Source organism: Falco rusticolus, chromosome 8 (assembly GCF_015220075.1).
Source record: "Falco rusticolus isolate bFalRus1 chromosome 8, bFalRus1.pri, whole genome shotgun sequence".
NCBI lineage: Eukaryota > Metazoa > Chordata > Aves > Falconiformes > Falconidae > Falco > Falco rusticolus.
Genome location: NC_051194.1, coordinates 22,317,362 through 22,344,802, shown reverse-complemented (window position 1 = coordinate 22,344,802; position 27,441 = coordinate 22,317,362). Strand labels below are relative to the sequence as shown.

Genomic DNA, 27,441 nt, shown 5'->3' with positions numbered 1-27,441 from the left:
ATTTTCCCCTCTTTATTTTGCAGCTTCTTTGTACACCAAGTTACAGTAAGCTTTGCTTTGCTAGCAGTTTGGCTATCATTATAAACTGTGCTTGAGACCTCTCAATGCCTTCTATTTTAGAGCGTAGGCTAAAGATATGTTCTCTTTCTTGGAGGTAGACAATGTAATGCCATAGCTACATTTGCTTCAGAATAAAATTCCTGGCTAGCACCCAACAGTTCGCTATCCCCACCACCACCTTCGGCAGGTATTGCATTTTAAGGCTCCAGGTTTACAGGAAAACGTTCCCAGAATGAAGAGAGATCTATGCCGTGAATCTGAAATATTTATGGTATTTGGGGTAGGGAGTTTTTTTGGGTGGTGAAAGATGAAGAGAACTGCTGTGGAGACCTATGGGGGAAGAGACTGGTGTGATATGAAGTCTGTAAGTCAGCCGTCAAGCTGACTCATAACCTTTTACAATCAAAAGAGTAAGCTGGCTGCGAGTTTTAATGTCGTTAACAAAACTCCTCAGCCTAGCTAAGTCTGATTTCCTCCTGGCGCAGCCCTCCACAGCTGAGCACGGCTTCTCCCTGAGCCTGCAAGGAGACAGAGCAGCTCCCGGCGGTGAGAGGGGGGTGGGCACGGTCAGAGGCGCTGCCCCCCAGACACCGTCCCTCCGCAGGGACCGCTCTCGGGAAAGCGCGGAGGGGGAGCTGGGAGCGGCGGCAGAGGGGGTCTTCAGCACCCGGGGCCGGGAAGGGGCTGCGCGGGGAGCAGGGCGGGATGGACGCTGGCACAAGACGCGAGGTGCCCACCCCAGCAGCCAGCCCGCCCCAGCGCCGCCCCCGTGGCTGTCCCGCCTGCGCTGGCTGCAACGGCAGCAGCCGGGAAGGAGCGGGCGCCTCCAGCTGCCACACATCCCCGAGGCCGGGGCGCCGGGCAGCACGGGGCCGAGCCTGGGCAGACCCTCCCCGGCAGCAGCAGAGCCGCCCCCACGGCACCTCCAGGGCTCGCTGGGATCTCGATGCTCCAGGACATCGCCCCAGCTTACTTAAGCGGCACAACTCCCAGCCCGCGCTGTCTGCTGCGGGTGTGGGCAAGCGCAGCACTCAGCAAAACTTCCCAGTACTGCAGACACCTGTGCAATCGTTCCCGTCAGTAAAACCCGTAACACGCACCCTGTTCCCAACCACGGCAATGAAGCTCCCTGGGCTCCCACAGACACCCGCACCAAGGACACTGGGCACGCTGCGCCTGACCAGCAGCTCCCGCCACAGGTCCCACACCCCGCTGAGCTACCACAGTGTGTTTAAGGGCTCTCACTGCAGTTAAGTGATTAGAAAAACATCAAAAACGGGTAAAATCCCCAACTCACTCTTGAGGTTAGATCTTGATTTTTCAGTTCTACACTGACAAAAGATGAAAATTGCAGCCTTACTCCACAAAGGCAGACCAGTATCCTTAAATTGGTAGAAAGAAGCAACCATGAAGTGCAGCATTAAGTTAGGAACTGACGTGAAAGCAGTGCAGTACCGCCACCAGCACACCCTCTGCCTTTTCCTCCCTTCCCTGAAGTACTGCCTTACAACAGTTAATCAGGTCAGAGCATGCTGGCTCCTTCTATATGCTGTGAAAGCCACCAAAGGAAAAAAAAAATTTAAAGCTCTCCAAGATGCCTATGGGAAGAAGAAAAATAAGCTGTTGAAGCTGAATGCAGCACCAGCTCTTCATTTTTTGAAAGGAACAGATTTTAGCATAGTAACACACACATGGAGCTGCTAAAACCGATGCTGGTATCTGAATGTTGTTGATTTTAGGAGTTCAGGGCTTCTGTGACAGTGAAAACCCTCAGTCATTGCACTGGAAAAGGCAGGCAGTGTTTTGGTGGGGATTGCAGTTGGAAAGACAAATTGGTAATTATTGATGTTGGGTAATATTTAAAATCCACCTCACATCATCTGTGCATCAGCTGTTCCATCACTCACGCAGTTCACGAAGATGAAAAACCCTGGGGCAAAACCCTCAGCCCACGTCGAGGCACGCACTGGAGCCCCATAACAGTGGCTGCCTGCCCAGGAGGACCGAGTGACTTTTTTGGGATGCTTCCCCCTCTTCGTCCCGGGCATGGCTCGTCCTGCACCCCCCGGTGAGCGCTTGGCTCCATCCCCTCCGCCTGGCTCCCTGCCGGGTGCGAGCCTGCCCCACGCCAGGGCTGGGGGAAAGCACAGCCCAGGAGGGCTGCACAGCACCCTCCGCGCAGTCACGGATATAAGGTAGGAACGTTTTGGTCAAGAACAAGCAGAGATGTTTATTAGATCTGTAAGTATAAAGAGAGACCTGAGGAGCTACGCCAGACTGGAGGACAGGACACGTACGCCAGCTCTCGCGCTGCTCTGCCAGGGCTGCACCCCCAGGTTGAGACACATTGCTGGGACAAACGCCACTACGCACAGAGCAACACACAGTAACAACTGTGGTGGAAAGGGGGGAGTTTGGTTTTTTGTTTGTTTTGTTTTGTTTTTTAAAATCAACAACCAAAAATACCCCAACAACTATGTCTCCCAAGTCTGGCAGCTGGCAGGCACTTTGGTGTATCATTACAGGCCACCATCCCCAAGAGGACCATGTGCCTGGACCTCTGAGCAGTCTGGCTGGTACACAACAGGGTGATCCTGTGAGCAGATGTCCCAAACACCCCTTGGAAGATCCCTTTTGCAGACTCCACACAGATCTCCATCACGCAGGATCTGGAGGTAGCAAGATGAGTCCATAACCAGTGAGAAACCACACTTTCCACAGAGAAGGTTCCAGCTTCTCCTCCGCGATACCAGAGGTCCCTCTAGCAGCCTCTCTTCCACCGTGACGGGCCGAGACTGACGTAAAACATGTACGACTGCACTTTGCTTTTCCTGGCACACTTTGGCTTGCATCTTGGCACAGTTTCTTGGTTCAGGCACTAGAAGCGCGGTGGGTTTTTTCCTTCCAACTGGGGATAAAGCAAATGTGCTATTCCCAGGTGAGAGCATGTCACAGTACACCATTAACTCTGCATTTGATAAAATGCTTACTTTTCCCACACAAATCTTAGCTTTAAAATGTAAAAAGGTATTCTGTTGTTGAGAAAGATTTAACTTCTCTGTATATAAATGGAACAGCAGCTGTAATGTCTTTGTTTCAACTCTCCAATGCCAACCACTATGCCAAGGCTGATCTTTTTGCACAGCAGACATTTTGCCCTGCAGGGAAGATAACTCCTCCTTGTCCCTCCCTGTCAAAACAGTTTAATCCAGGTAAATAAAAAAAATTCTGGAAAGCTTGATATGGATTTTTCAGGAAAAACTCCAGCACAGGAGAGCCCACAAGGAAAGTTACAGACAAGTGGGAGGAAGCAGTCAGTGACTTCTCTACAGCAACACTTAACTTTGAGTCACTGGCCTGAGGCTACTTGAGGCAGCCATCCCCAGGACAACTGTCAGAGTGCAGTATATTCCTACCAGCAGTAAACAAGCCTTCTGCATATGAGAAAGAGAAATCCAAACAAAAAGCAACCCCCCACATCTAAAGTACCTCTGCTTTCTGCCTAGCCTCCCTCCTGTAACTGGCAGGTGGTCATACCTATCAACAGGATAGCCGTATCAGTGCTACTCATGCATTGATGCATCATTTTATTTATTTTTTTATATTGCCAGGCCTCCTCTTCCCAGGGCTCTAATACACAGCCAGGCACTGTTCAAACGACAGCATGCCAGATCCATACTGGCTCTGCCAGTGCAAATCCGCCAGACACATGAATAATTCAACTTCAACCATGGAACTGCTTGTGCCATCTCCATAGTAATAAATGCAGCGACACCCTTAATGCAGCAGATTATATATAAGCATTCCAAATCTCTTTAGAAGATTAGATTTTATGGGGGTATTAGGGAACATCAAGTAATAAGCATGCTGGAAAAATAGTGTGGGAGGTGGGGGTGTCATCTTCACAAACATCACTTGGAAACCCTCCCCACTGCCCAAGCCTTGACACCTTGAAGGGAAAAGCAGCAACACGTTTTTGCCTATAACTGTCCAGACACTTGAAAATGAGGTTAAATAACACAGACCACGGATAACCCTTCACTGGCTATCACCGAGTTCTTCCTTCCCTGCTCCCAGGCACACCACCCTGCAGTTCAAGAGGACTGCTGAGAACGCTGCTATTTCTGCTGTTCTTTGAAAGCATGGACCCTGACTACCCTCAGTAGCAACTATACATTAGAAAAGCACAGCGCTGAATGACCTATCCCTAAAATCAAGGGATAAGAAATTGCTATGAAATTACTTCTTAGTTATTTTCCACTCAATTTTCTCGATTCAAGTTTGTCAAATAGTCACCTAATTAAAAAAAAACCAAACTAGTTAACATTTCAAACAGTTCAGTCAAAGTCTGGATCAAAAATACTTCATTAGCACAGCATGAATGCAAATTTTGTTCAAAATAATCCCTGCATGTTTTCATACGCAAAAGGAAGCTACTAGCAGCAGCACCAATGAAAATGACCTTGTCTAGCACACTGATGAGTGCCTAGCAGTCACAGCACTGAATGGACTTTTTTTACCCTGCTGATAGCTTGCCTGGATAATCTTCTTTACCTAACATGAGATAAATGGGGTATTACTGGGATGGGTTTATGGTTTGTGTTTTTATCCTTTAGTTGGGTTATCCCCTGTGTCCAGGGAAGGGCAATGGAGCTGGGGCAGGGGCTGGGGCACGAGCCTGATGGGGGGTGGCTGGGGGAGCTGGGGGGTTCAGCCTGGAGAGGAGGGGGCTCAGGGGGGCCCTGATCGCTCCCTACAGCTCCCTGGAAGGGGGCTGCAGCCAGGGGGGTCGGGCTCTGCTCCCAGGTAACAAGCGACAGGACCAGAGGGAACGGCCTCAAGTACACCGGGGCAGGGTCAGACTGGGCATTGGGTAACATTTCTTCATGGAAAGGGTGGTCAGGCACTGGGACAGGCTGCCCAGGGGGTGGTGGGGTCCCCGTCCCTGAGGATATTTAAAAGACAAGTAGATGTGGTGCTGAAAGACATGGCTTTGTGATGGGCTTGGCATTGGTTGGACTTAAAAGACCTTAAAGGTCTTTTCCAACCTAAACGATTCCGTAGTTTTGTGCCTTATAGACAGGGAGAGCCAAGACTCCAGTTTTAATTCACACTGAAGTTCCACAGTCAAGTCTTGATCCAAACTCAGAAGAGGCCAGTGATTCCCAGAGCCCAGCCCTGGAGAACTGTGCGCTTCCTTGCTGCAGGGCCTGCATCCTGCAGCATCCCGACCAGTCCTAGCACAGCTAACAGACTGGTACCCAGTGCTGCAATTAGAAAATTCTGATCTTCGGAGACAGCAGAATAAACAGCTATTGGATACACTGAGCTGCTTCCAACCTGAAGTCACGTTGATCTTACATACATGGTACTTTTCAGAAGATGCTACAATGCAGAGAAGTGATGGATCAAGCGTTTAACCATAAGCATCTTCCCTAATATCTAGTAAGATGCTGTGATCTAATATCTAGTAAGATGAGCATTTGAGAAAAGCACTGCAAATCAAGCCATCATGGCCAGATTTGTTATTAATTATCTGCATGACAGATTGTCTCTCTCCTCCAACACCTGTACTGGAAAATGTTGGAGATGTGAAAACCCAAAGTAAAAAACCAAAACCAATCAACCTAACCAGCCACTTTAAATGCACATTGCACACTGAACAGTCACCTCTGGCTCCAACCCTGTCCACCGGTAGCTACCTCCCCTCTCACCCTCCACGGTCCAGATGTCCCTGGCTATCCCCCTCGCTAAGCACCGCAGCAGCCTGGGACCGCTGCAAGAGGTTGCCTCGCTTCCCGTTTTAAATACTGATGCCCCTTCTATCACAAATACATGTGAAAGGGGTATCTACGTGTGTGCACCTAGAACTAAAGAACTTCAGGCAATACTCTGTATCAGAAATAATCACTAAATACAGCTACTCATTTTGCAGGTTTAACTGTCACTAGTTGCTTCCATTCATACAGCATCTTCAATCCAACAGACAGATTCACCCGAGTCATTGCTGAAATACTGTCCCCCCTGGGCTGCAGTTATTTAACAGTCAGCCCAGTCTGCCTCACATACACAAACCAGTTTAAAGCAAACTGGAACGTATTCAGGCAACTGACCCTTTGACTCCTTATTAAAACCTAACAATAAAAACTAACCAAATCCTGCTTTTCCTATGTTTTTTGCAGCAGTGGATCTGCTCAGTCTCATCAAGTATTATTAACAGACCTGGCAACTGGCATCAGTGCCTTTGCTCTGCAGAGCTATTGTACCACGCAGTCTCTTAGCCCCACGCAGTACCTACCCCACAAACCTGGGTGTTATTTCTGCACCAAAAATGCAGAAAAAGAAAGGCATACCACTTGGCCAGAGTAGGACAAGGAAGCCTGGGGCTGGGAAGGAAAAGTTACAGAGAAAAAGGAGAGCAGGATCTGGCAGACTTAAAGCACAGAAGGGAACTTCAGAGAAATTTTTTAACCCAGAGAGGAAACAAGTCTGAATAGCTAATTACTATCCAGGTCCTTGAGATCACCCGGAGGATTTCAAGCCCACGAATAAAGGAGTTCTTTTCCAAGGATGAAAGGGCACTGTCACTTCCTAGCTACTATTCCACTTGGCATAACAAATTAGCTGAGAGTATCAAGAGGTACAGGCAGAGTAAAAGAGCTCTCTGCGTACAAAGCTGAGTCGTTCCCCCTAAGGCTAGGGCATAACACACATCCCCTGCAAGACATGCTCTAGGAGGTCTGCACTGAACACAGCTGATGTCACATCCAAGGAAAGTACACCAGTTCCCTGCTGTACTATTTTGGGATCCAGTTCAGCACAGGAAAAAAACACCCAGACAAACAACTGTTAACAGCCTCAGTACCTTGGTGTTCTACTCAGTATTGACCTGGACAAACTCTACGCACCTGCAAGCATATGCCTGGAGATACCCACTGCTGCATTAGTACACCTTCGTTACTAATAGGCAGTAAGAGAACTAAAACACTCTTTCATTTGACTTGAAAACGTTCTATTTAATTTATACAAATAACTACTAAATAGAAAAAGTAGATTAAAACAAAATAGTTATTTTTCTGGCAGAGTTTAAATGCATATTATATAGCTTAGAAGAAATAAAATGCATTTTCCCCACAGCATTCATGACCTAAAGTTCTAGTTAATTCCTCCATTGCGTTCCTTTTCTAGATCGGTAAGATTCTAGACACAATGTCATGTGGGTAATGGCTATATATATGTTCCGTATTCAAACTGAAAATATGTTACAGACCACACACCTACAAATGTGAAGCACTTAAAATGTGACTATCAAGTTGTAATATGATAATACAGAAAACAATTTATGTTTCAGGTTATATTGTGTTACAAAAACATCTGTGTAAGAATTCATGAAAGAGGCCACATAAAAATAAGCTTTAACTTTATGCACTTATTTTACAGTTTAAAAAACTGGCAAGTGCACTAGTAATAAATAATTTGCAAGTTTTGTATAAACGAGAAATTCCTAATGTTCAGCATTATTGTAAACATCAGTACACATGTAAAATGCAGCTAAAATCTGACAGTTACATTTTCAGTTTACCAATTTCCTATTATTCAGGCATAGATCAATGTAGTATACAGCCAATCATATTTTTGGCAAGTCATGTCATTAAAATTAACAGTGACAGTGCAAGTAAGGAATGCAAAGAATTCCTAGTGCAATAAAGAAGAGAAGCACAGGCAATATTGCTGATTAAAATTTACCACTTCCATGTGTTCACCCTGGGAGTGATTAGGAGAATTAAAAAAAAAAAAAAGAAAAAAAAAGGAAAAAGCTGTTCAAAGCCATTAATTAATGCCCTGATCTTGTCTTAGGATTTCTCTGTCTTCCTTCAGGCCACTACCTTTGCAACAGTACATCCAGCGTGAGTCTTTATAGCTTGACCATTTGTGAAATGCCCATTGTAGTCACTGAGCAAAGTCCATATGGTTCCGATGTCTCCCACACAGATGGCTTGGTAAGAACTTCTGCCTCTATAAGTAGCCACATGGGGACCAATCGTATAAACTGTCTGGCCAGACTACTTCTGAACCAGACAAATGCCTTCCTACCAGGAGAGCACCACGAGAAGAAGGTCAACAGTCAGCTTTCAGTTTATCTAAGGAATTATCAATTTTGGTCAAAGTCTTTTTGATTCGCAGGGCTGTTAGTCTCGCTGATGGATTTTGATACCAGCATTCTTTCATCAACTTGGCAAGTGATGTTAATGTCTGGGAAAAAGATTAAAACACACAAAACACACATGTAAGTCCACAAGTAACAAGCCAAGAAAGCACTACATTGGGTGAAGCACCAACACAATAAGGTTTTATGGCCTTATCAATACTAGTTTTCAGAGCCTACAGACAGTTTATTGCTATCTAGCAAATACACAGCTTTTAAGTGTTGAAAAAAGAAGAAAAAGTTTCACGTTTGGTTAAATCAAGGGAATAGCTGGACAACAACTTGGCTGGAGTGACAAGCTAGTGTAGTTTTAAACAGCTGACGTTTGGGGGTTTTTCTAATGAAGAAAACACTCTACAAAATCTCTTTTCAATGAAACTGGCTCCTGCAAGATCAGCAAAGGAAGCCAGAGAAGGCACAGATTTTCTGCCAGCGATTTCACCACGTCCACCACTTTAAATTGCTGGGATTCATAGCTGGTTGGTGCAGCAGCACAGGCCATGACTCTACAGCCAAAATCTTATAGATGAGACCTTGTCCTTGCTGGCCCTAGCCAGCTGTACAGATTCAAACCAACCTCCACAGCTTCAGTAATAAGGAACAAACCAGCTGGTCAACCTGGAGAGTTCAGGCTGATTCTGGTGAAGAAAAATAAACTTCAGCATTAGGCTTTCAGAAAGAACAGCAGTCCCTTCTCCTGTAGACAGGAGAGACCCCAAAACTGTTGTAAAATCACATGCTTATGAGCCACAAAGTCCTATGCAGACTACCTTCCCCTTCAATAAATTTCCCCTTGGAGAGATGATATCAACATAGGAAGAGCAGCTTCAGAACAGTTACTGTTAAATTGGGCTACTAAAAGGCTAATCTGTGAATAGCTCAGACTTAAGTCATAAGTTTGCTTATCGCATTTCTTCCTGCTCCAACGTAAAAGGTCCATGCCAGCATGCTTCTGAGATCTGTACAGGTAAAAAGGTCCATGCCAGCATGCTTCTGAGATCTGTACAGGTAAAGTTCCTGACAAGTAGCACTGAGATCATTTCAATTTCAAATTATAATTGAAAATAACTTTCATGATTTTATTTCAAAAGAAGAAAGGTCGGCTTGTTATCTTCTGCAAACCACTCACAAGCACACTTACTTACAGGGTCTGAGAACCATCTGTTGGGAATGTTCGGCCTTTGCTGATCTACACAGACCACTTTTCTCATGTCTTCAAAACTGGGATCATTTGGAACCAAGTCATAAAATGGTGGTTTATAGTCTTCCACAATACCTGGTGAGACACAAACAAGAGAGGCATTATTTAATGACTGCGCCAGTGAAACAGCATTGCTGCACAGAAAGAGAGAACACATGACCTAGCCATTTAAGAAGCACAGAAGTCTTTTAGAAGTTAACACAATGTCAAGCAGCCATTAAACAGAACAGCACTTACTATCATAGCAACAGCTTTTTCTATCCAAAATGTTAATCAATCGGCTCATATTACAATTCCACAAAGTAAAACTATATCCATTTTGCAGATGCTTGAGCTGAAATGCTGCAAAAAATTCACTTGCCAAAAGGCTGTCTTCTATAATGCATGGAGGTTTACTGACTACCATGAAACTGGGATTTCTACTAGCAAATGTAAAAAATTTAAAGGTCTGCACTGTGGTTTTTAATAGGATTACCACACATTTTGCATGGTTTTATGATTCCTGAAAGCGTCCAATAAGCATGTCAGCATCTACAGACCCTCATGCTGGTGCCTTAAGTGATTTTGGTTTTGGTTATTAATAAAGTAAAATACACAAGGTAATGGGTACCACATGCTAAACACCTGGGAGCCTGTGGCATCCAGTGTCTGAACGTATTTTCTAGGATGCTGCATTGAAAAACGGGCTTGTGTGTGTGCTCTCAACTTGGCAACCAGCTCACATAAAACTGGCAGGCTAAAAAGCCTTTTGCCTACTCTAAGACATGCATGCAGCACTGCTGTTTCATCAGTGGATTAAGCTCACAAGTGATCTACAGGGAGCTCAACTTTCTTAGGAAGCCAATTTAAAAACTGGTGTTCAAAAACAGGCATTTGGGTCAGCAGCCTGGAAGAACACCAAGCAAATGAGGCCCTCTATGTACAGTAGAAACATGGTCAGAAGATTAAAACTGCTTTTTGGTAGACTGGCAGCTGTCCCACAGTCAGATGTACGTGAAATCCAGGAGAATTTCTGTTGCTTTGGATATACTGAAGTTTAAAAGAGGTTCTCAAACTTTGTTACAGCGGTTTGAGTTTTAGTTTTCTTGTTCTGTTGGAGGTGAAGATCAAAATCCCATAGATACTCTGTAAAAATCCCTATCTGTGATGAACAGTTGAAAAGGGAAATAGCCTTCAGGAAATTCCCTTAGAACACAGTAGAACAGTTCAAAGATCTGTCTACGCAAGTGAGTTACCATAGCAAAGTAACTAGCAGACTGCAGGTTTGCCCTGTGGTATTCTGACATGGATGCGGAAGGACAGACTATATCACACAGTGCGTAAAGAAGCATCACTCATCCATCCACCACCTTCGGTTAATTCATAATTGCGTACACCAAGCATCACCTACGCGGCCGAACTCTTGCCTTTACACTCCTCCTGCTTCCTCGCAAAACACAGAAAAAAGTTTATTGCGAGAACTCAAGAACACAAAAAGCCTCCTTGTGTATCCACACTGTCTATGCTGTTGTTTCAGATGAAGTAGTGGCTTTATACGAGTCAAATGCAGAACTTCACAGCTATGTCATATAGCCCTGAAAATGTTTCCAGGGTCACCAGGACATTACAGATTAACTTTATCACTAAAAGAGAGTGTCTGGTTCTAATTTACTATTTTCATGTAGTCTTTCCAAAGTATAGGGTATATAACTAGCTATTTCAGATAAGACGTGCAGTAATAAAGATGAAATTATGTGGGTCTAGCCTTTGCTCCAGTAGAGTGCTCTGATCTACCACAGGCAAACAGCACAGTCCCTGCGGGACCCACTGCTGGCTCCGCAGCAGCCTGTCGGCAGTGCCAGCGAGCCACTGCAACCTCTAGCCCACACTGCCCTGCTCACAAAACCATCACTGAACTGTGACACGCTTCCCTCGCCCACTGCCCCGGGAGAGCGAGCCTGCCGCTCACTACGAGCCAGACCTCAGGGTCCGTCAGCGCGACCTACAGCTTGCCGCTTTCCGCATGCTTTTAAAATGACTTCTGTCATTTATACTACATTCTCCCCCTCCCCCGGGTTGCTGGCTTTTTGCTACTCAAATCAACTAGGACTCGCATATACAGTGGCATTTTCTTGACGTTTATTCTTTGTTACTGTAATAAATGTCTTCACAGTTATTCTTTGTTACTGTAACATCAGCTTGTCCTACGCATGCAGGAACCTAACTGCTGGAGCAAGGCACGGGCTATGCAAACACCGAAGCGACAGACACAGCCTTGCAGATAACACGATCACATACCAGGGGTGGCTTTGAGCAACAACTGTCTTTCAGCTTCTGATGTTACTATTGATATTGAACAAGATCACAATACCTGGAACAACAGTGAAAATTCACAAGGAACAGAACTCTCAGAGCCAGGCACTGGGTAAGCAACGATGCAAGGCACTGAACACTAGGAAGAGAGCATGTTCAAAAAAGCAGCGACCTCCACTCTACAAGGAACACACACTGTTCTATTTTAAGTGAGTAAAATACTGATTTGGGGGCTTAAATCACATTTTCAAGCACAGAAAGGAATGCTGAGTGGCTCCTGATATAGCACAAAGACAATATGTAAGTAGTCTTGGTTGTGCAGAAGGAGTTTCCTATAACATTTTCCTCCTTACATTAAGCCACAATAAGAAAGTGCAGAGAATCACTGTGTCACCTCGAGGACTGTTTGATAAGTTAAAAAAATTAATTCAAAATTTTAAAAAGTTAAACATGTAAAAGTAAAAATTTAAAAAAAATTAGAATAAAATTTTAAAAAGCCATCAGACTTATTAGCCAGATTACAACTTCAGAGTCTCCACAAACTGAAGCACTAAACCAGGCTGACTCACTGCAACAGACTCTGCAACGAGATGGCAGCAAAAATTTCTAGTACACTTAACTGACGAGTGCCTCTGGCCCACCCCATCACCCATCTCACAGGAGCATGCTACCTTGACCTCAGCATGCTCACTCCCAGTGCTGAAGTCTTACTACAAATCAAACAGGGTTATCTGAGCGATCACCTGATGAAGTAATGATTTCCACACAGCTAAATACTAGGATTAGAGAGAAAATGTTTACTCCACTTCAAACCAGTGCAAGGAAGTGTAATTACTTATGGCAACAGCCAAAAATACAGAGCAATTAGAAGTATGTACTGTGGCATTAGTATCACCACTGTCTTAAATTTAAGACTTTATTGACATGACTCAATGTCATGATGTATCTGTATTACTGTCAAAAGTGCTTCCACAGAGGCACTGAGCTCAGCCTAAATCAAAGTACCACATCATTTAGCCATCACCTTTGGCAGGTCTGCAGCCCATGCTGAGTTCCATACCATCTTGGTGAAGCTGCCAGCGCGATCTAAGCTCTCCGGTTGAAAGTAGCTCAGGTACATTTTCTGTGAACTGCAGTTACTGCCGCAATACATACATACCAGAACTTCAGCACAGGAATATCTAAATAAGAGGTACTGTTTCACGGAAGTCTCATTTCAAGAGGTAACTAGGTAAGACTACATGTATTTTTTACGTATACATATATTATGTATGTACAGTATAGACACACAAAAGTATAAACGTATATTCATACACGAAGAGAGCCAGACATCTAAATATTCCACACAGGATGACCAGCCTCCAAAACAGTCCTGTGGCAAGGCAGATTCCAGATGAACTACTCAAAATTCAAGAGTGGCAATTAAAACAAAACTTATCAGTGTTATATATGTGAATGTTTGTCATCACACAGGCCAGCTGCTATGTTCAAACAGCCAGCACTACCCAGTGCCTGTGCAAGCACGTACCCCTGCAAGCACTGCCGGTCCTGCCACCCACAGCTACGAGCACAGCCCCTCAGCAGACAGACTGCTCCCTCCCGCAGCCGGCTTCCCTTCCCATCGCAGTGAGCATCACCTACCGCACAGCGAATTAATCAACCCCTGCCCAGCAAACCCACCACGGCAACTGGTAAGCTCCAGTGCTCACAGGCTGCTGAGACAAAGTGCAGAATATAAAACCGCACTGAAAACAATGAAGTTACACCTTAAATTCTCAAGGCACTCACACTGACATGAACTGCAACCCAGAGGTCTCCAAGTATTGGGAAATGCAACAAGCAAGTCTTCGTAACTGCCTATGACACACATTTGCCAATAAATGGAGTACGTCGTAAGAAGAAATTAATACCAAGCGTTCATGAGACCTTCCTCCTTTCTCTGGGTAACCACATACACGTTCACCCAAGATCATCATCACACTGTGATTTAGCTGACTTATGTTCTTATATCAGAACAATACCTATTCCTTTTGCTGCGTATGTCTTCAAGTAACACCTCAGAGAGTGTAGGGAGAAGACGAGGTTATAAGCTTAGCTCCAGCCACTCCACAGAAAGCTTATGGAAGTTCCCTTCGGGTCCTGGAGTCAGTCCCATGGCTGCCACCAGCTTCCAGCAAGACAGGAGTTGCTCACTATGGACCCTACAAGTTAAACTGCATCTGTCCAAAACAGCTGAGCACCTGCATAGATTGCCCTGCTCTCTTCATAGCCAAGAACCCATTTTGGATCTCTTCAGAGCTATCAAAGCAAGCTCTCAGGCTTACAAGGAGCCTTTAAATTTGCCACCTGAGCCTACCTGAAGCATTTTGCTACCTTCAAGTCAGTTTTGTTTAAGCACCTTGTAAGTATCCTCGGGAAGACAGGGGTCTGGGACAGTGCTCCAGGCCCCGGGGAATCTCCCAGCAAGCTTAGAAGGTCTGCAAGTCTTTTCAGAAGTGTCACCTTCCAGCAGCCTTCTTGTAACGAGCCTCATTGCAGTGTTTCTGGAGACAACTAGCTGCCTATGGCTGCTGTGCTGAGAATTACGCTGAACACGGGAACAATACTTTTTTTCCCTTTTTTTACTCACATTAAATTACTTTGGCCACCAACAGATAGCAGATGAAGGAAAAGGTTCATACTTAGAAGAAGCCCTGTACCTCAACAGAGTAACAGTATTTGTTTGCTTCTAGAGCCGTTGTACATGTGCCTGCCCGCTCCCCACAGCCCAACATAACATCATTTGGACAGGATTCACATCGGGGTCAGTGAACAGAGGGGAGATAATGCATGAGAAACAACAGGAGGCAAGTACCTAACTTCCCCTAGAATTGAAGCCAGGCTTTGTTACCCTGTACTAGCTACCATGAGCCACTGCTGTCATACCTTATTGCAGCCTGCCTCTGTCCACTCGCTGCTCCCTTGTACCTATCTCTCCAGAAACCACTCACACTCCCTCCTTTGGCTCTCAACATCACAAAAGCATATCTTAACCCTTTCCTCCAAAATCTTCCCTCCAATTCCAACTTGCAATAGTTCCTACCAAAAAAACAAAAGCCCTCAATCCTCCAGAGTTTGAGCCACTCTGACTACTGCCTATCATTCTGACCATGCCCCCTTCAAACGAGTTTGCACTTGGATCCTAAACTGGCAGGCACCAGCCTGACCTGCCCCGTGAGGTTCCAGCCTACCATCAGGCTCAGAGGTACCAGAGCAAATGAATGACTGGCTGTCTTTTCCTGAAGAAGAAGATAAACTCGCTGTCTGATGTCAGTCGCAGAAACCCCCAATTTGGACTTAGTGCGAATAAATCAGACACAGAGCAAATAAATGCGTATGACGATACAGAATTTCCTCAGATTTAAACATGTCACTGTTAACAACCATCAATGCCAGTGTCTCCAGACACACCTGAGAGGCGCCTTCTGCATTCTCCTCTCCCCTTGGGTACTGAGAGCACAACCTGAGGTCCAGAAGTCAGAAAGAACTCCTGAATTGACAAGGCCAAAAAAAAAAAAAAATCGCACCAACAGAGACCCAGCTCAAAGGTTCTTAATTCCGGACACCCTTGCCAAGGAAACATGAAGCAACACTGTATGGTACAGAACAGGACTGTGGTGGCCCTTTTCCCAAGCAGAACTGTGAGTCCTGCTTTGTGAGTGCATTTAACTTGGCAAAGTAAGAACACCCCTGATTTCCGATCACTTCACTTTCTATGTATTCTCCTTCTGCTCCTCAAGTTTTGTCATAAGAAACAGCCACCTTAAAGTACTGACCATGGTTTAATACACATGGAAAAAGTTCAGACTTTCTCATCTAAAATTTTAACTTAGTTGACTATTCAGTATGAATTATTTAGAAAGTAGCAGAGTTCTCTTCTCTACCAGAAATGATGATATTGGGCCACTGTACCCAATGTACCAACAACTTCAACCCAGGCAGCAAAGCGTCAGCAATCCAAACACTTTGGAGGTCCAGTATTTTACTATGCATCCTACGCATTTTGGTGGCAGATTCTTTGCTGTGAAATTACCATTCACTTGACCCCTTCTAAAAACAAGTAAAGGAGTCTCAAATACTTACCGTTGCTAACCATGCGTCTAGCTACTTCCCAAAGGACCAGCCCGAAAGCCCAGATATCGACCCTTTTATACGAGTCAAAGCAGTCTGCCTGGATAGTTTCATCCAAGACTTCTGGAGCCATGTAGCGTTTGGTACCCACACGGGGATTGTTCCCCACATCCAACTGATTCGTGCTTTGGGAGTGCATAACTGCAAGGCCTGAAGGATGAGGGGAAGGAGAAAAAAAAGAAATTACTGTCAAGTCCCCTTTAATAGTATAGCAGCATACATTTAAAATTACATGTGACCAGCGACACCCATCAGAGTTTCTTAAAAAGAAGCAGCTGAGAGTCCAACTGTCCAAAGACCAACTGGGTCAGCTCCAAACTAGCTATCAAAACCAGCCACTGTGTCCATAGACTTAGACCAATTATCTCCTCAGGGATTATCATTAAGCATTTTATTGCACTGTTGCAAAATGTTGTCATTAAGTGTTTTGCAGCCACTGGATGTCACCAGCGCTCTAGGCACGTAATACACAGAAGGTCAAGCATCTGTTACTTAGAAGAAAACAATTTTACACAGCATTCAAATTTATTTATAGAACATTTGGGTAGGTGGATATATCCGAACTGTGGGGAAGAGGAAGAAAAACACTGCATGATGGATATACACAAGTTAAAAAATGAAGCTGGAAAATAAAAAACATCGTATTTGCAGCAGCTTGAAAAATAAACATCCTCAAGCTGATCTAAAATGAGTCAGTCAAAGCCACTCTACCTGGTTTCTACTAATTACTAAACATTTAGGCAAAGAACATTATGTGAGGGACTAAATTACTGTAAATTTGGAAACACACAGAGTACTCATTCTGCCATGGTAAACAGAGAGTACTGCAAATTGAACAGCAACAGGTGCATGACATAACTAAGCAATAGAAAAGATGACACAAACTCTCCCTAATTTCCTCAACAAATCTTGTAAGAATAACATATACTATTTACATTTAACATGAGTTTTAGATGAAACTTAAAAAAGCTTTTTAACTCAGTCCTATACAAAAATTAGCCTGTCATGAGGTCAATAATTTTTCTTTCTTTCAAAAATAAAAAGAGACTGTACTTCAACATAACAAAAATTTGGAAATGCTTTCCTACAATTTAAATGCACTTAAGTAATTTCAAGCTGCTAAGAAAACTGTTATGGCACCTCTACAAAGATACCATCTACTAACCCCGTAACTGACAAGAAGGTAATTTGGAAAGGTTGCTCTCCAGACAAAAATATTTTTGTCATATATATACACACACACACACGTATCTCACACACACACATATATCTAGGACATATTTACACACACACATATACATTTATGTATTTTTATATTTATATTAATATTATACAATATGTGTGGTTTATACTTCTGTAAAAAAACAAAACCAAGAATTTGCACATTGGAAACAAAGGTTAGAAAACAAATTTCCTGGCAAACTCTGAAGACATCAAGACTCTGGAAAACACTTTGATAAAAATCATAATTCTCCATCCAAATTGGGCAAATAAGGTTAAATAGATTGACAGGTCAAAGGTTTAAGGCTGAGGGATACAAGTCAGCATCCTGCACACTACAAACTAAGAAAGTGTTGCAATAAGGTCAGGGGACAGCGATGTTGTAATCAGGTTCTCATCATGGAGGCATCTGTGCTGTTTATGAGAGTTAGGAAGCAGATATTACACTACCTCAGTTTCTTTTCACCTCAGAAGATCTCAGTGCACATTTAAGTTAAGGGCACATAAGTGCTTGTGCTTGTCAGAGAAGCTCTTACTTTAAGATACTAATTCACTAAAGGAGAAAAAAAAAAAAAAAAGAAAAAGCTGGGCAGGAATACAAATTGATGGAACACATTGGTTTTCAAGACACCAGAAAAATCTCTTTAGTATACTGGAGTATCTGCTAGCAACCAAAATTCAGCAAACAGGTTTGTTAGCATTCTTTGCACCTTCCTCACAAATACCCGTGTTTGTTTCGAATGGACATTCACTGCCCTATAGAGAGGGGCAAGGGGCAGGAGGGAGTAAGAGGAGGGCTGGGCTTTTTCTTCATTTTGTCTAAGTATTATTCTGCTGCTCTATAAAGTTGCTCAACTAAAACCTATTATCATGCACGTGAATTGCTTTAGAAGTAGAAGGGCAGAACTTTTCCACAGTGCTGACAGACTGAAGCGAGACTGACATCCATCCTTGGACTTTACCACACGGTTTCTGCTTAGCTAGAACATATTTGAAACAGCCAGTTTTGTAACTGCAACCCTAGATACTCGGGTTGCTCTTTGAGATCCCGGGTTCCAGCACGCTCGCTGAAGGACAAGCAGCCCATTCACAAAGCTCCTGCGCCTGCTGCCAGCCAGAAGGACCGAGACTGAATGGCAACAGACAACAAGCCACGCTGCGGTTCAGGCGTACAGCGCCCAGGCTGCCAGCAAAACAGACAGCTACGAGCTGTGCATCAAAGCCATTTATTCCTCTCCGTTTTCAGAGCTGACATCTATTCTTAACGGGCAGACTGCAAGCCCAGAACCTGGTGTGACCCACAGAACCCAAGTGCAGCTTAGCTATGGGCAGCCACAGTGAACCTTTTCATCTGCTCTGCTCCTACTGACCAGCCTCTTAGTGCCATTTTTCTTGTTTGGTACATGTGTTGAAAAAGAGGAGGAAAAAAAAAAAATAAAAAAAGAGACACAAAGATACAGAAAAAAAGGGCATGGATATATGCCAGAAGCAACAAACTCTTTGGTAACTCTCCCTTACGGATAAGGAACAAAGAACATGTCAAGATGCACGCCTGAGGATGTCATGTTTTAAAAAACAGCTATTTTGCCACCACAGAAACTAACTGGGAAATGTTTATTGTTGTGCTCTCTCAGACTATCTTGCATGTATGTGAAACCTCTAGACAAATAACGTAGGAGACCTGCCTTTATCAGTGTGATGTCAACCAAGGGCAACACGCACTGCCCCCTCCTCGGTCTGAGGTACAAATATATCTAAAAGCCAGTCTCTAAAGCCTTGTATTTCCAGCCTACAGCTCCACTTTTTTGACTTACTATTCCCTCTGCAAATTTAAAAGGCCCAGGTGAGTGGCTTTCCCTTTTTCCCCGTACCTCCTGCCCTTCAGGCAAAAGTGACAGGAGCTACACGGTGCAATTTTCAGTAAAAAAAAAAAACCAACAAACCACCAAATTTCCCACCTCCCGGCACCCATTTTGCCCAGCCGATGGCCACCCGGGGCTCCTGCTCTGCCGCGGTTCGCTCCCGCCCTCCGGGGCCAACTCGGGGCGCCGGCCCGGCCGTAGCTGGGCGCCAGGCGCCCCCTGGCGGCGGGGCTGACCCAGCGCAACCCGCGCCCGCTGCCCCCACGCACCCAGATCCGCGATGCAGCACTGCCCGTTCTTCTTAACGAGGATGTTCTTGCTCTTCAAGTCCCGATGAGAAATGGCGGGCTTCCCCTGGGTCCCAAAGATCTCTATGTGCAAGTGTGCAAGGCCGCTAGCTATGGACAGCACTATGCGCAGGCAGCTGACCGTGTCCAGGGTAGTGAGCTGCAGGTAGTCATACAGGGACCCCATCTCGTGGTAGTGGGTGATCAGCCACAGCTGGGTGCTGGAGTTTCTGGAAGTCATGTCAGATGCGATAAAACCTAGGAAGAGAGGAAGGAAAAAGAAAAAAGGAGAAACACCACAATAAAGTGACAAAGTTCTTACAAGAGTGACACCCCACCCCCCCACCCCCACCCCCCAAGAAAAGAATCAATACTACCAGGCCCCTCTTGCCATTTCAAACGCTATTTAATTAAATTTTTTCCACTATTGTACTGCACTGAAAACAGACTGCAGGTATTATTACCATGATGAAAAAAGAGCTGACATACTCTGGAACTCTTCAGTCTATTCACAAGAATGCACTTCATCAGTCACACCAAACACATCTACTTGTTAGGACCACATACATTGTATTTAAAAAAAAAAAAAAGTATTTTTTCCTTCCTTCTTTTTGAAGGACTTAGGAGTGGGGAAGTTTCCAGTTAAACAAGATGACCTGTCCACTCAAGAGGACCATGCTGGAAAGAAGCAAGACCTCCAACAGATAGGTCCCAAGTAATCATTCCCATTTTTCTGGACAACAAGCAACCAGTGCAGGCCACCGAGGTCACGTGCATTCCACGTACCCACCACATCCCAACCAACAGACGCCCCATGCTGTGCCAGCTTCACGTTTACATCCGAGGTAACTCTTTTCAGAGTACTTTTGACAACCAGCCCCACACGTCAAATGCTTGCTGTTCCCCACAGGTACCACCACACCCTTCTGACCAAACACAGATTGGAAAAAGCACATCTGCCCACAACAACTTGCTCTCCAGCACTCTCCAGCTGCTTCACAGGCTGCAGAGGGACTGCTGCCGCCCAGGCCCACCGGACTGCCCTGAGCTGCCCTAGGCTCCAAACGCCTGATCTGCTTAGCTGTTCACCTGCTCGCAACGGAGCCACAGGATAGAAGCAGCAGATGGCTAAGGAGCATGTGGCAGCACTGGAAGATCAGCGTAGCGAAAAACAAAGAATAATAATTCTTCTACTCCAAATACCAGACAGTTCAACTAGTGTGCAACTTACTTCCAGGGAAGTAAGGCAGACCCCCTTTATGCATCATAGCCATATTTCACAATGATTTTCTACAAAGGAACAGAGGAAAATGTCTCTTTGAAACTCATGCTTCCAAAAATGTGGTGTTTTAAAACTGCATTCAAACCTCAGGAGTCGCTCCTTTCCTGTTACCTCCGAGATCAACGTGCATCTGCACACTGTTCACCTCAACAGCTTTAGCTGGGAAGCAACAGAAGTTTCATTCCCAAGTTAGAGGAACAATAAAAGCCCACATATGACATTGTCACTACTTTCTCTCCTGAAGTCAGATTTCTGCACAATGTGATGCTTTTGTAATCTGTAATATTGTTTAATATCACATCTAAAAAACCTCTATAAAATAGCCAACAAATTTGACAGTTATCAAGAAAGACTAAATACACACAGAGGAACATGGGAAATGTGTAATGTAATTTCAGCCAAGTTACTTGCTCTCTCGGGGATGGAAAGTTCAATAATTCACATTTCAGGAGGCCATCAAATTGTTTTGGTAGTAACAAAGGAACTGCTTCAGGACACATCAGACAAACATCTAGCAGGGTGACCTATAGAGCCAAGGAACACACTCTGACAGGAAACGAGAATAGGGAAAAACTAAATAAGTAAAACTGATTGAAGACAGACTGATTGGGGGTGAGGTATTGTCAACAGGCAGAAAATATGCTGCTGCTTTTGTATGTAAAGGTAGCACACCAGTGAAAGAAGGTCATGTCTACAAGGATTCAAAAGGGCTGCTTAAACTTCAGCCATGGCTCACAACACAAAAAAGCCATTTTCTAAGCTCTCAGAACTGAGCACACAAGGTACAAGGGATGCAGAAAATTCAAAATCATCATACTGACATATTTACAGAGAAATGAGATACATCATAAAGGGGCAACTATAGTTGAAGTTTCAACACCAAAGGGAGCTTAGTTTGACCCTGAGCAGAACACTTAACAGAAAAAATAATGGATTCATACTGCACTTTATTCAGGCACAATGGAAAGTATTCAAATATTTAAACCTCTATATTACAAACTCTTCTCCACTTTTTCTGCTTTCATTTTGCCCAGGTAAACTGAAGTTACAAGGAAACAGATCCACTAGAACTTCCCCACCTAACACACTGTGCAACACACTTTTGGCACTTGGCTGCCCTGCAAGAAGAGCTGCAAGGGCGAGTTCTTAGCATGTGGGTCTGTGTCACCTCCATTCTTTTCTACACACTGTGCTAACAACTGATTAATCTGGTTGACTGCTGCTTGCTAGAATATTGGAGGAGGACAACGATTCATAGTTACTATGCTGAGACTGAGGTTTCAGCACCCCCTGGCAAGGCTCTGCCTTAGAATTTCCCTTCAACTATTTATCACAAAGACAAAAACCTAATCTCAAAGGTTGCAAGACATCTGGTGAATCTGCAGTGCTCTGCAAGTCAACTGTTCAGTTAATTCACCTTTACAGCAGCTACACTAGGATACATGAATATGGTTGTCCTACTTACCTAAAATATTTTCATGCCGCAGCAATACAGTGTTGTACAATTCAGTTTCCCTGAACCAGGATTTTTCATCCCTAGAAGAGAAGATCTTCACAGCAACATTTTCTCCTTGCCACTGACCCCTCCAAACTTCTCCGTAACGGCCCTTTCCTGGTGGGGGAAAAAACCCACAAAGCTGTTAACTAATAATCTTCATAGGACAGAAGGACCAGAATTAGCTAATACGATGGAAACTCAACAGTCATGGCCCAAGTATCACACTGAAGTGGGAAAAAGTATTTGCAGGGGTAGTCAAACTATGTCATAGTCATGCTGTGCTCCGCTGTCCCTTAATTTTTCCTGTTTGATTCAACTACAAACTCAGAGTATGTATCTCTCCTCCTTGCATGCTGGTACAGTGGACAGAGTGTTTGTACTGGGCAGGTGTAATCATTCAACCACCAGCAACGAAAGCACTTCTGCAGCTTAAACAAGTTGGGCAGCATACTACAAGGTCATTCTACACAATACAAATAAATCTATGAATTCTGAAGTTAGGAGGACAGGAAGGATATATAATGCTGGGGGGATAGAGCCTTTACATCTCTGTTACACCATCAGCCCTTGTAAAAAACAGTCAGTACAGCCAGACACACAAAATGCAGAATGACAATTAATAAAATAAACAAACCCAAAACAACAACAAGAAAACCCCAACCCCAAATAAAAACAAAAGAGAAAATCCAGCCACAAACAACAATTAAAAAGGATTTAGGGAAAAAAAACCCACCAAACCCAATCCTGCTCTGTGGAGATCAGGACACACTGTCTGCATGCTAAGGTTTTTACCCAAATAGCTTAGAAGAAACGTATGAAATTATCAAGCACACAAAAGCAAAGCAACATCCTGCACTAGGCAGACTGCAAGTTCTGGTCATTGCCATTTTCATCACAGTCCACCTACAATAGCCTCTGACTTCATGCAACAAATTGTGCTAGATTTGACAACTATAAATATCTAAACTCTGCCCTTCATTGTTATGCTATTCAGTGTTCTTTAGAGGCACATATGAATCAGCAGCAGGTATAACCAAATGAAGAGAGACACCCAACACCAATGTCTCAATGCCACCACCCAGAAGAGGCTTCCTGCACAAGTGCTTTCATCTGGTTCTGCTCTACAGGCTAAAACACATGGTGTCTGGAAATAGCGCCAGCCTGAGTTAACTTGGGAGCAGGCATAATTCCAGACACACACACTTACTCACACAAATATATACACGCACAGAAAAATGTCTATTGCAGGCAAAATCATCATACATATCATATCCTACAGTTGCAGAGAATCAGTGGATGTACGCTTGGATTTAATGCAAGTGTGAACAGTTGTGCCTACTCAAATACATACTATAAGCCAAAAGCAAAGAAACACTGGTGAAAAGTAGGCCCAGTCCCTCTAGGTTCACGGATTCATCTGTTTTAGTCAGACTTGATTTAACATCCTGATGAGTTAAAACTTCTAGTGACTTACAGGAAAATGTTAACCCATTCTGAGTTCAAGCCACTGAAGCAGCAGCACAGAACATACTTAAGCAGTCCTTTTTTTTTCCTGCTGGAATCAATCATTATGCTTTCCTCACCTCTTTAGTGCCAGTATGGCATCTCAGCTCAGTCACTGCCTCAGGGTATCTTTGACCCAAATGCTTCCTAAAACTACTAAACTCCAATTTAACACCATTCAAGTCATTATATATATATATACAGGCTGAAGAAAAACGTCACAGATCCTTAAAATGAATCCTGAAGTCCTGAAAAAAACTAAAGACCCAGAAGAGTTTTAGGGAAGAATTACTAGAAAGATTCTCTCTTTAAGGGGGAAAAGAGCAGCAACAGTACATCATCGCCTACACAGTCCCAAAACAACAGCGCAGAGCAGGTAAGTTACAAAACATTCGTGCTCCCATTTTAATGGCATAAACCCACAGGGGTTTGGTGTAGGTTTTTTGTTTGTTTGTTTGTTTTTCCCAATGCCCCATTAGCCGCTTTGCTTGATGCTTTAACTCCAGATCTCAAATCCAGATGATCCTTTTCTAATTCTAAAGCTTTCTAACTGAACACCATTTAATGAACCAATGTTTCACAGTTTGACAGTTTCAAACTTCAAATTGAGCTTGCTTTTTTAAAAACATAGTTTACTTAGCTTACAAAGTACGCAAACAAGCCTAGTTTGTGTTTTTTTTAACACTGCCTTATTGAACAAAGCTTTATTTTTCAATCACAGAGCTCAGGTGATATTTGCCCCTTTCTTCTGCACAGATCTGACAGGAATTTTTCCACTCCAGTTTCCAAACCCAGACATGTGCCATAAGCTGAAGCCTGAGAAGTTTTGTATAAGCGACTGAGAAAAAACAGTTGATTAGGATGGGATATAAAGCTTTCATTCTGCATTTGCTACCAAGACTTGGCACTAGATGCAAACAAGAATTATACTAACCTACACACTCTACAAGTGTGATCTGGCGAGCCACTGTTCTTTGCACCAAGAAAGGAAGTCCAGAACCACTTCCAGATGTGCAGGAATGGTCCAATAAATCCTGTTCAAAAACAAAAGCAGAAGTTTACAACCTATGAGAAACTACATTTTCTCCCCATTTAAATACACAAAGGCACACCACTTCACAGGACAGGTTAAGTTAAAGTTTATTAGTATCTCAATGGCTCTGGTGTGCCACTTGGTCACTCAGGGTCAAGACAAACCACTGCCATCACCATACAGATGGCCACAGAATGCTATTCAGCAAGATTTTAGCACTTCAAAGAACATCCCATGCATAGAAGAGATTGGTAGTGGAGCTGTAACTTAGGCGTAATCACTTTCTGTTGGAAGTTTTGCAAACAAGACAAGGAACAGCAAACAAATCAAGCATCATTCGCAGATTTCGTATTCTGTCTCTATCTTATATTTGGCATTACAGTATCATTTTGTTAAGCAAATAAATAATTTTGTTTAATAAATAACATGACAACAAATTTACTGACCGTGAACCTGGAAGCTCACTCATAGCCTACAAGCTGTCCTCTGTAGTCAAATTCCACCCTTTTTCAGTCCCTTGTTGTTTTCTTACTTAGCTTATGCTATCTCAATTCTGTATCTGTCACCTATTTCAAATAGGTTAATATCAGCTCTTCTCCCCCCATAGTTTTCTATGTCTTGCAATAATCTGAGCCGCCTCAAAAAGAAATAAACTTACTTTCTCTGACTTCTATACTTAAAACCTTCATCCCTATAACAGTTAGCAGAAAGAAAAACAGTATTTACTTCTGAATATTCCTGCAGACTTTTCCCATTCTTCCAGTCACCTGTGGCTTTCCTAGTAATGATGACTAGAAGGGCACAGAAACCCTAATGCGTTTTCAGTAATCAGAGCTAAAGTCATGTCCCAGCCCCGCTGATCTATGGCACCAGATACTCTCAAAATCTGTTTTACAAATCGCTATGAATAAACGTGTATTAGGAGGAGACATTCAGAACTCTGAATGGTTTTTTATTACTATAAACAGACTCTAGAAAGAGCCACAGCTGAAAGTTCCCAATTGAAATGGTAAAACAGATAAAACCAACATATTCTTGTGATACAACTTGTTTTTCAGCACCTTTTTAATCAGTGGCCTGCACACAATTTGTGCTCAGCTGACTGTTTTGTCTGAAGTCATATGGGGGAGGGGAGTCAGTCTTGCTGAAGGAAAACCTACAAACGGGTGCCTTCTGTGTCCATGTGAGCCGAGGGGAGAGGTGACAGCCCAGAGCTCACGTCCCAGGGCTCACAGCCAGGGTTGCCTCAGGGGCACCCAGACCTGACAGACACCCACCCGCGGGGACGAGACAGCTGCTGACACCACTGCCCACCAGCACGAGCGCCTGCCACCCCCCCCCCCCCCCCCCCATGAAGCACACTCTGGCAGGTAGAGTGGGCAAGCACCCCAAAACCAAACCCTCCTGGAAGGGATGAGCCAGCAGGTGCAGCAACCCAGGCCCCCATCGCCGACATACCACCCTCCCCACTTTTGAGTCCAGGCTTGGATTTACAAAACTACATGCCGCTGCAAATCCGAGCTTCAGCTGTAACAGAGCGGGAGGAAGGCTGCTGCAGTGATCCTCACTGCCTCGCTCTTGCATGCTCTGCTTTGCTTCTGACAGTGGGAGCCACTGGTGAACTGCAGGTTAACTACACCCAGTGCTATCTGGGATGTCCTAGTGTATCTTACCAGGCACCACCCCAGAGAAGAACAAGGACCCAAGAGGTCCTGTATCATACTCGTCAGACTTGCACAAGATATCCTGAAAACCACATGGCACCTTGATGTCACTAGGCACCTCTGTTTTAGCAACCAAAACCCAAATGTGAAGTTAATTTAGTAAGTCACAGAGAGGAGAAACAAAATCATTTAATACTTTGCTGTGATTGCAGGTAACCTGCTGGGTTAGGATTTGTAGATACATCTGCAGCATGGCAACAACTGCTAGCTGCAGGAGCCCACTACCTTCAGCAAGGAAGGTAAGGAGAGAGAGAGAGATGCTTTGGTTACAGTTTATTTCACATGCATTACACAGTAAGCTGAGATAGAGAACTGTTACTCCCAAACTACAGGCTCTCCTTTGCTCAGTCTGCCCCCATCCAGTTTTCTGTCCTTTTCCTCCATTCCATTTGCATCTCTTCCCTCCACCCTGGTTACAGCATTCATTCCAGTTCTCCCCTGCCATATACACCATGCTGGTTTCCCACCCCAGCTCCCATCCCTGCCCTTGCTGCCATTACTCCCTCAGCCCTGTACTGTCAATGACAGTCTCCCCAACGCTGCCCGCTCCCAGGACACCTGGGCGCTGCCCAGCCTCCTCTGCTCCACCTCGGCCCTGCATCCAGAAACACCCCAAAGGTGCCCTGGCTGGGGAAGAAGCATGCCCCATCTCTGTGGGAAGCACCACATGGCATCCGGAGGGGAAGGGACTCACACATCCAGGAACAGATCTTATAAACCATAAGCTTTTGAAGTGGCTCAAAACGGAGAGCCCTGAGAAGAATGGCCACAAGCATGTCTGCCACCACAGGGCTTTCCCTGATAAATATCAGGTCCCTGCCCCAAATCAGAACTTCTTTAAAAAGACAACACTCAAATTACTTATTCTAAGTCTTCTTTCCCTAAAGTGGCTGAATGGCACTGGATGAACAGTCCCTTAAAAAAAAAAAAAAAAAAAAAAAACAAAAAAAACCACAACACATTCTGTGGTAGACAACAGTCATATGGGAACTTTTGGTCCAAACTATTCAAATTTGGTACAGTTACAAATAACTGAAAACAGTTTTAAAATAAACAAGGCAATAGGAGATTTACCTGTATCACCTACACTAGATACAACATT

The 27,441-nt window shown here is 44.2% G+C and overlaps 1 protein-coding gene across 2 annotated transcripts in view; it reads right to left on the bottom strand.

Annotated features, from left to right (window-relative positions):
* Positions 1 to 7,050: 7,050 nt before the first annotated feature.
* ACVR1 (activin A receptor type 1) overlaps positions 7,051 to 27,441 on the bottom strand; it is a 68,001-nt gene continuing 47,610 nt past the window's right edge. Inside the window, exons 5-10 of one of the 2 annotated variants that reach the window (XM_037397518.1) lie at positions 24,517 to 24,616; positions 22,047 to 22,193; positions 19,282 to 19,557; positions 15,882 to 16,079; positions 9,408 to 9,542; positions 7,051 to 8,313 (exon numbers count right to left, since the gene is read on the bottom strand). In XM_037397518.1, the coding sequence (XP_037253415.1) occupies positions 8,213 to 8,313; positions 9,408 to 9,542; positions 15,882 to 16,079; positions 19,282 to 19,557; positions 22,047 to 22,193; positions 24,517 to 24,616 (957 nt within the window). In that variant the 3' untranslated portion in view covers positions 7,051 to 8,212. The remainder of the gene's footprint in view (positions 8,314 to 9,407; positions 9,543 to 15,881; positions 16,080 to 19,281; positions 19,558 to 22,046; positions 22,194 to 24,516; positions 24,617 to 27,441) is intronic. The other variant, XM_037397517.1, reaches the window with a different exon arrangement.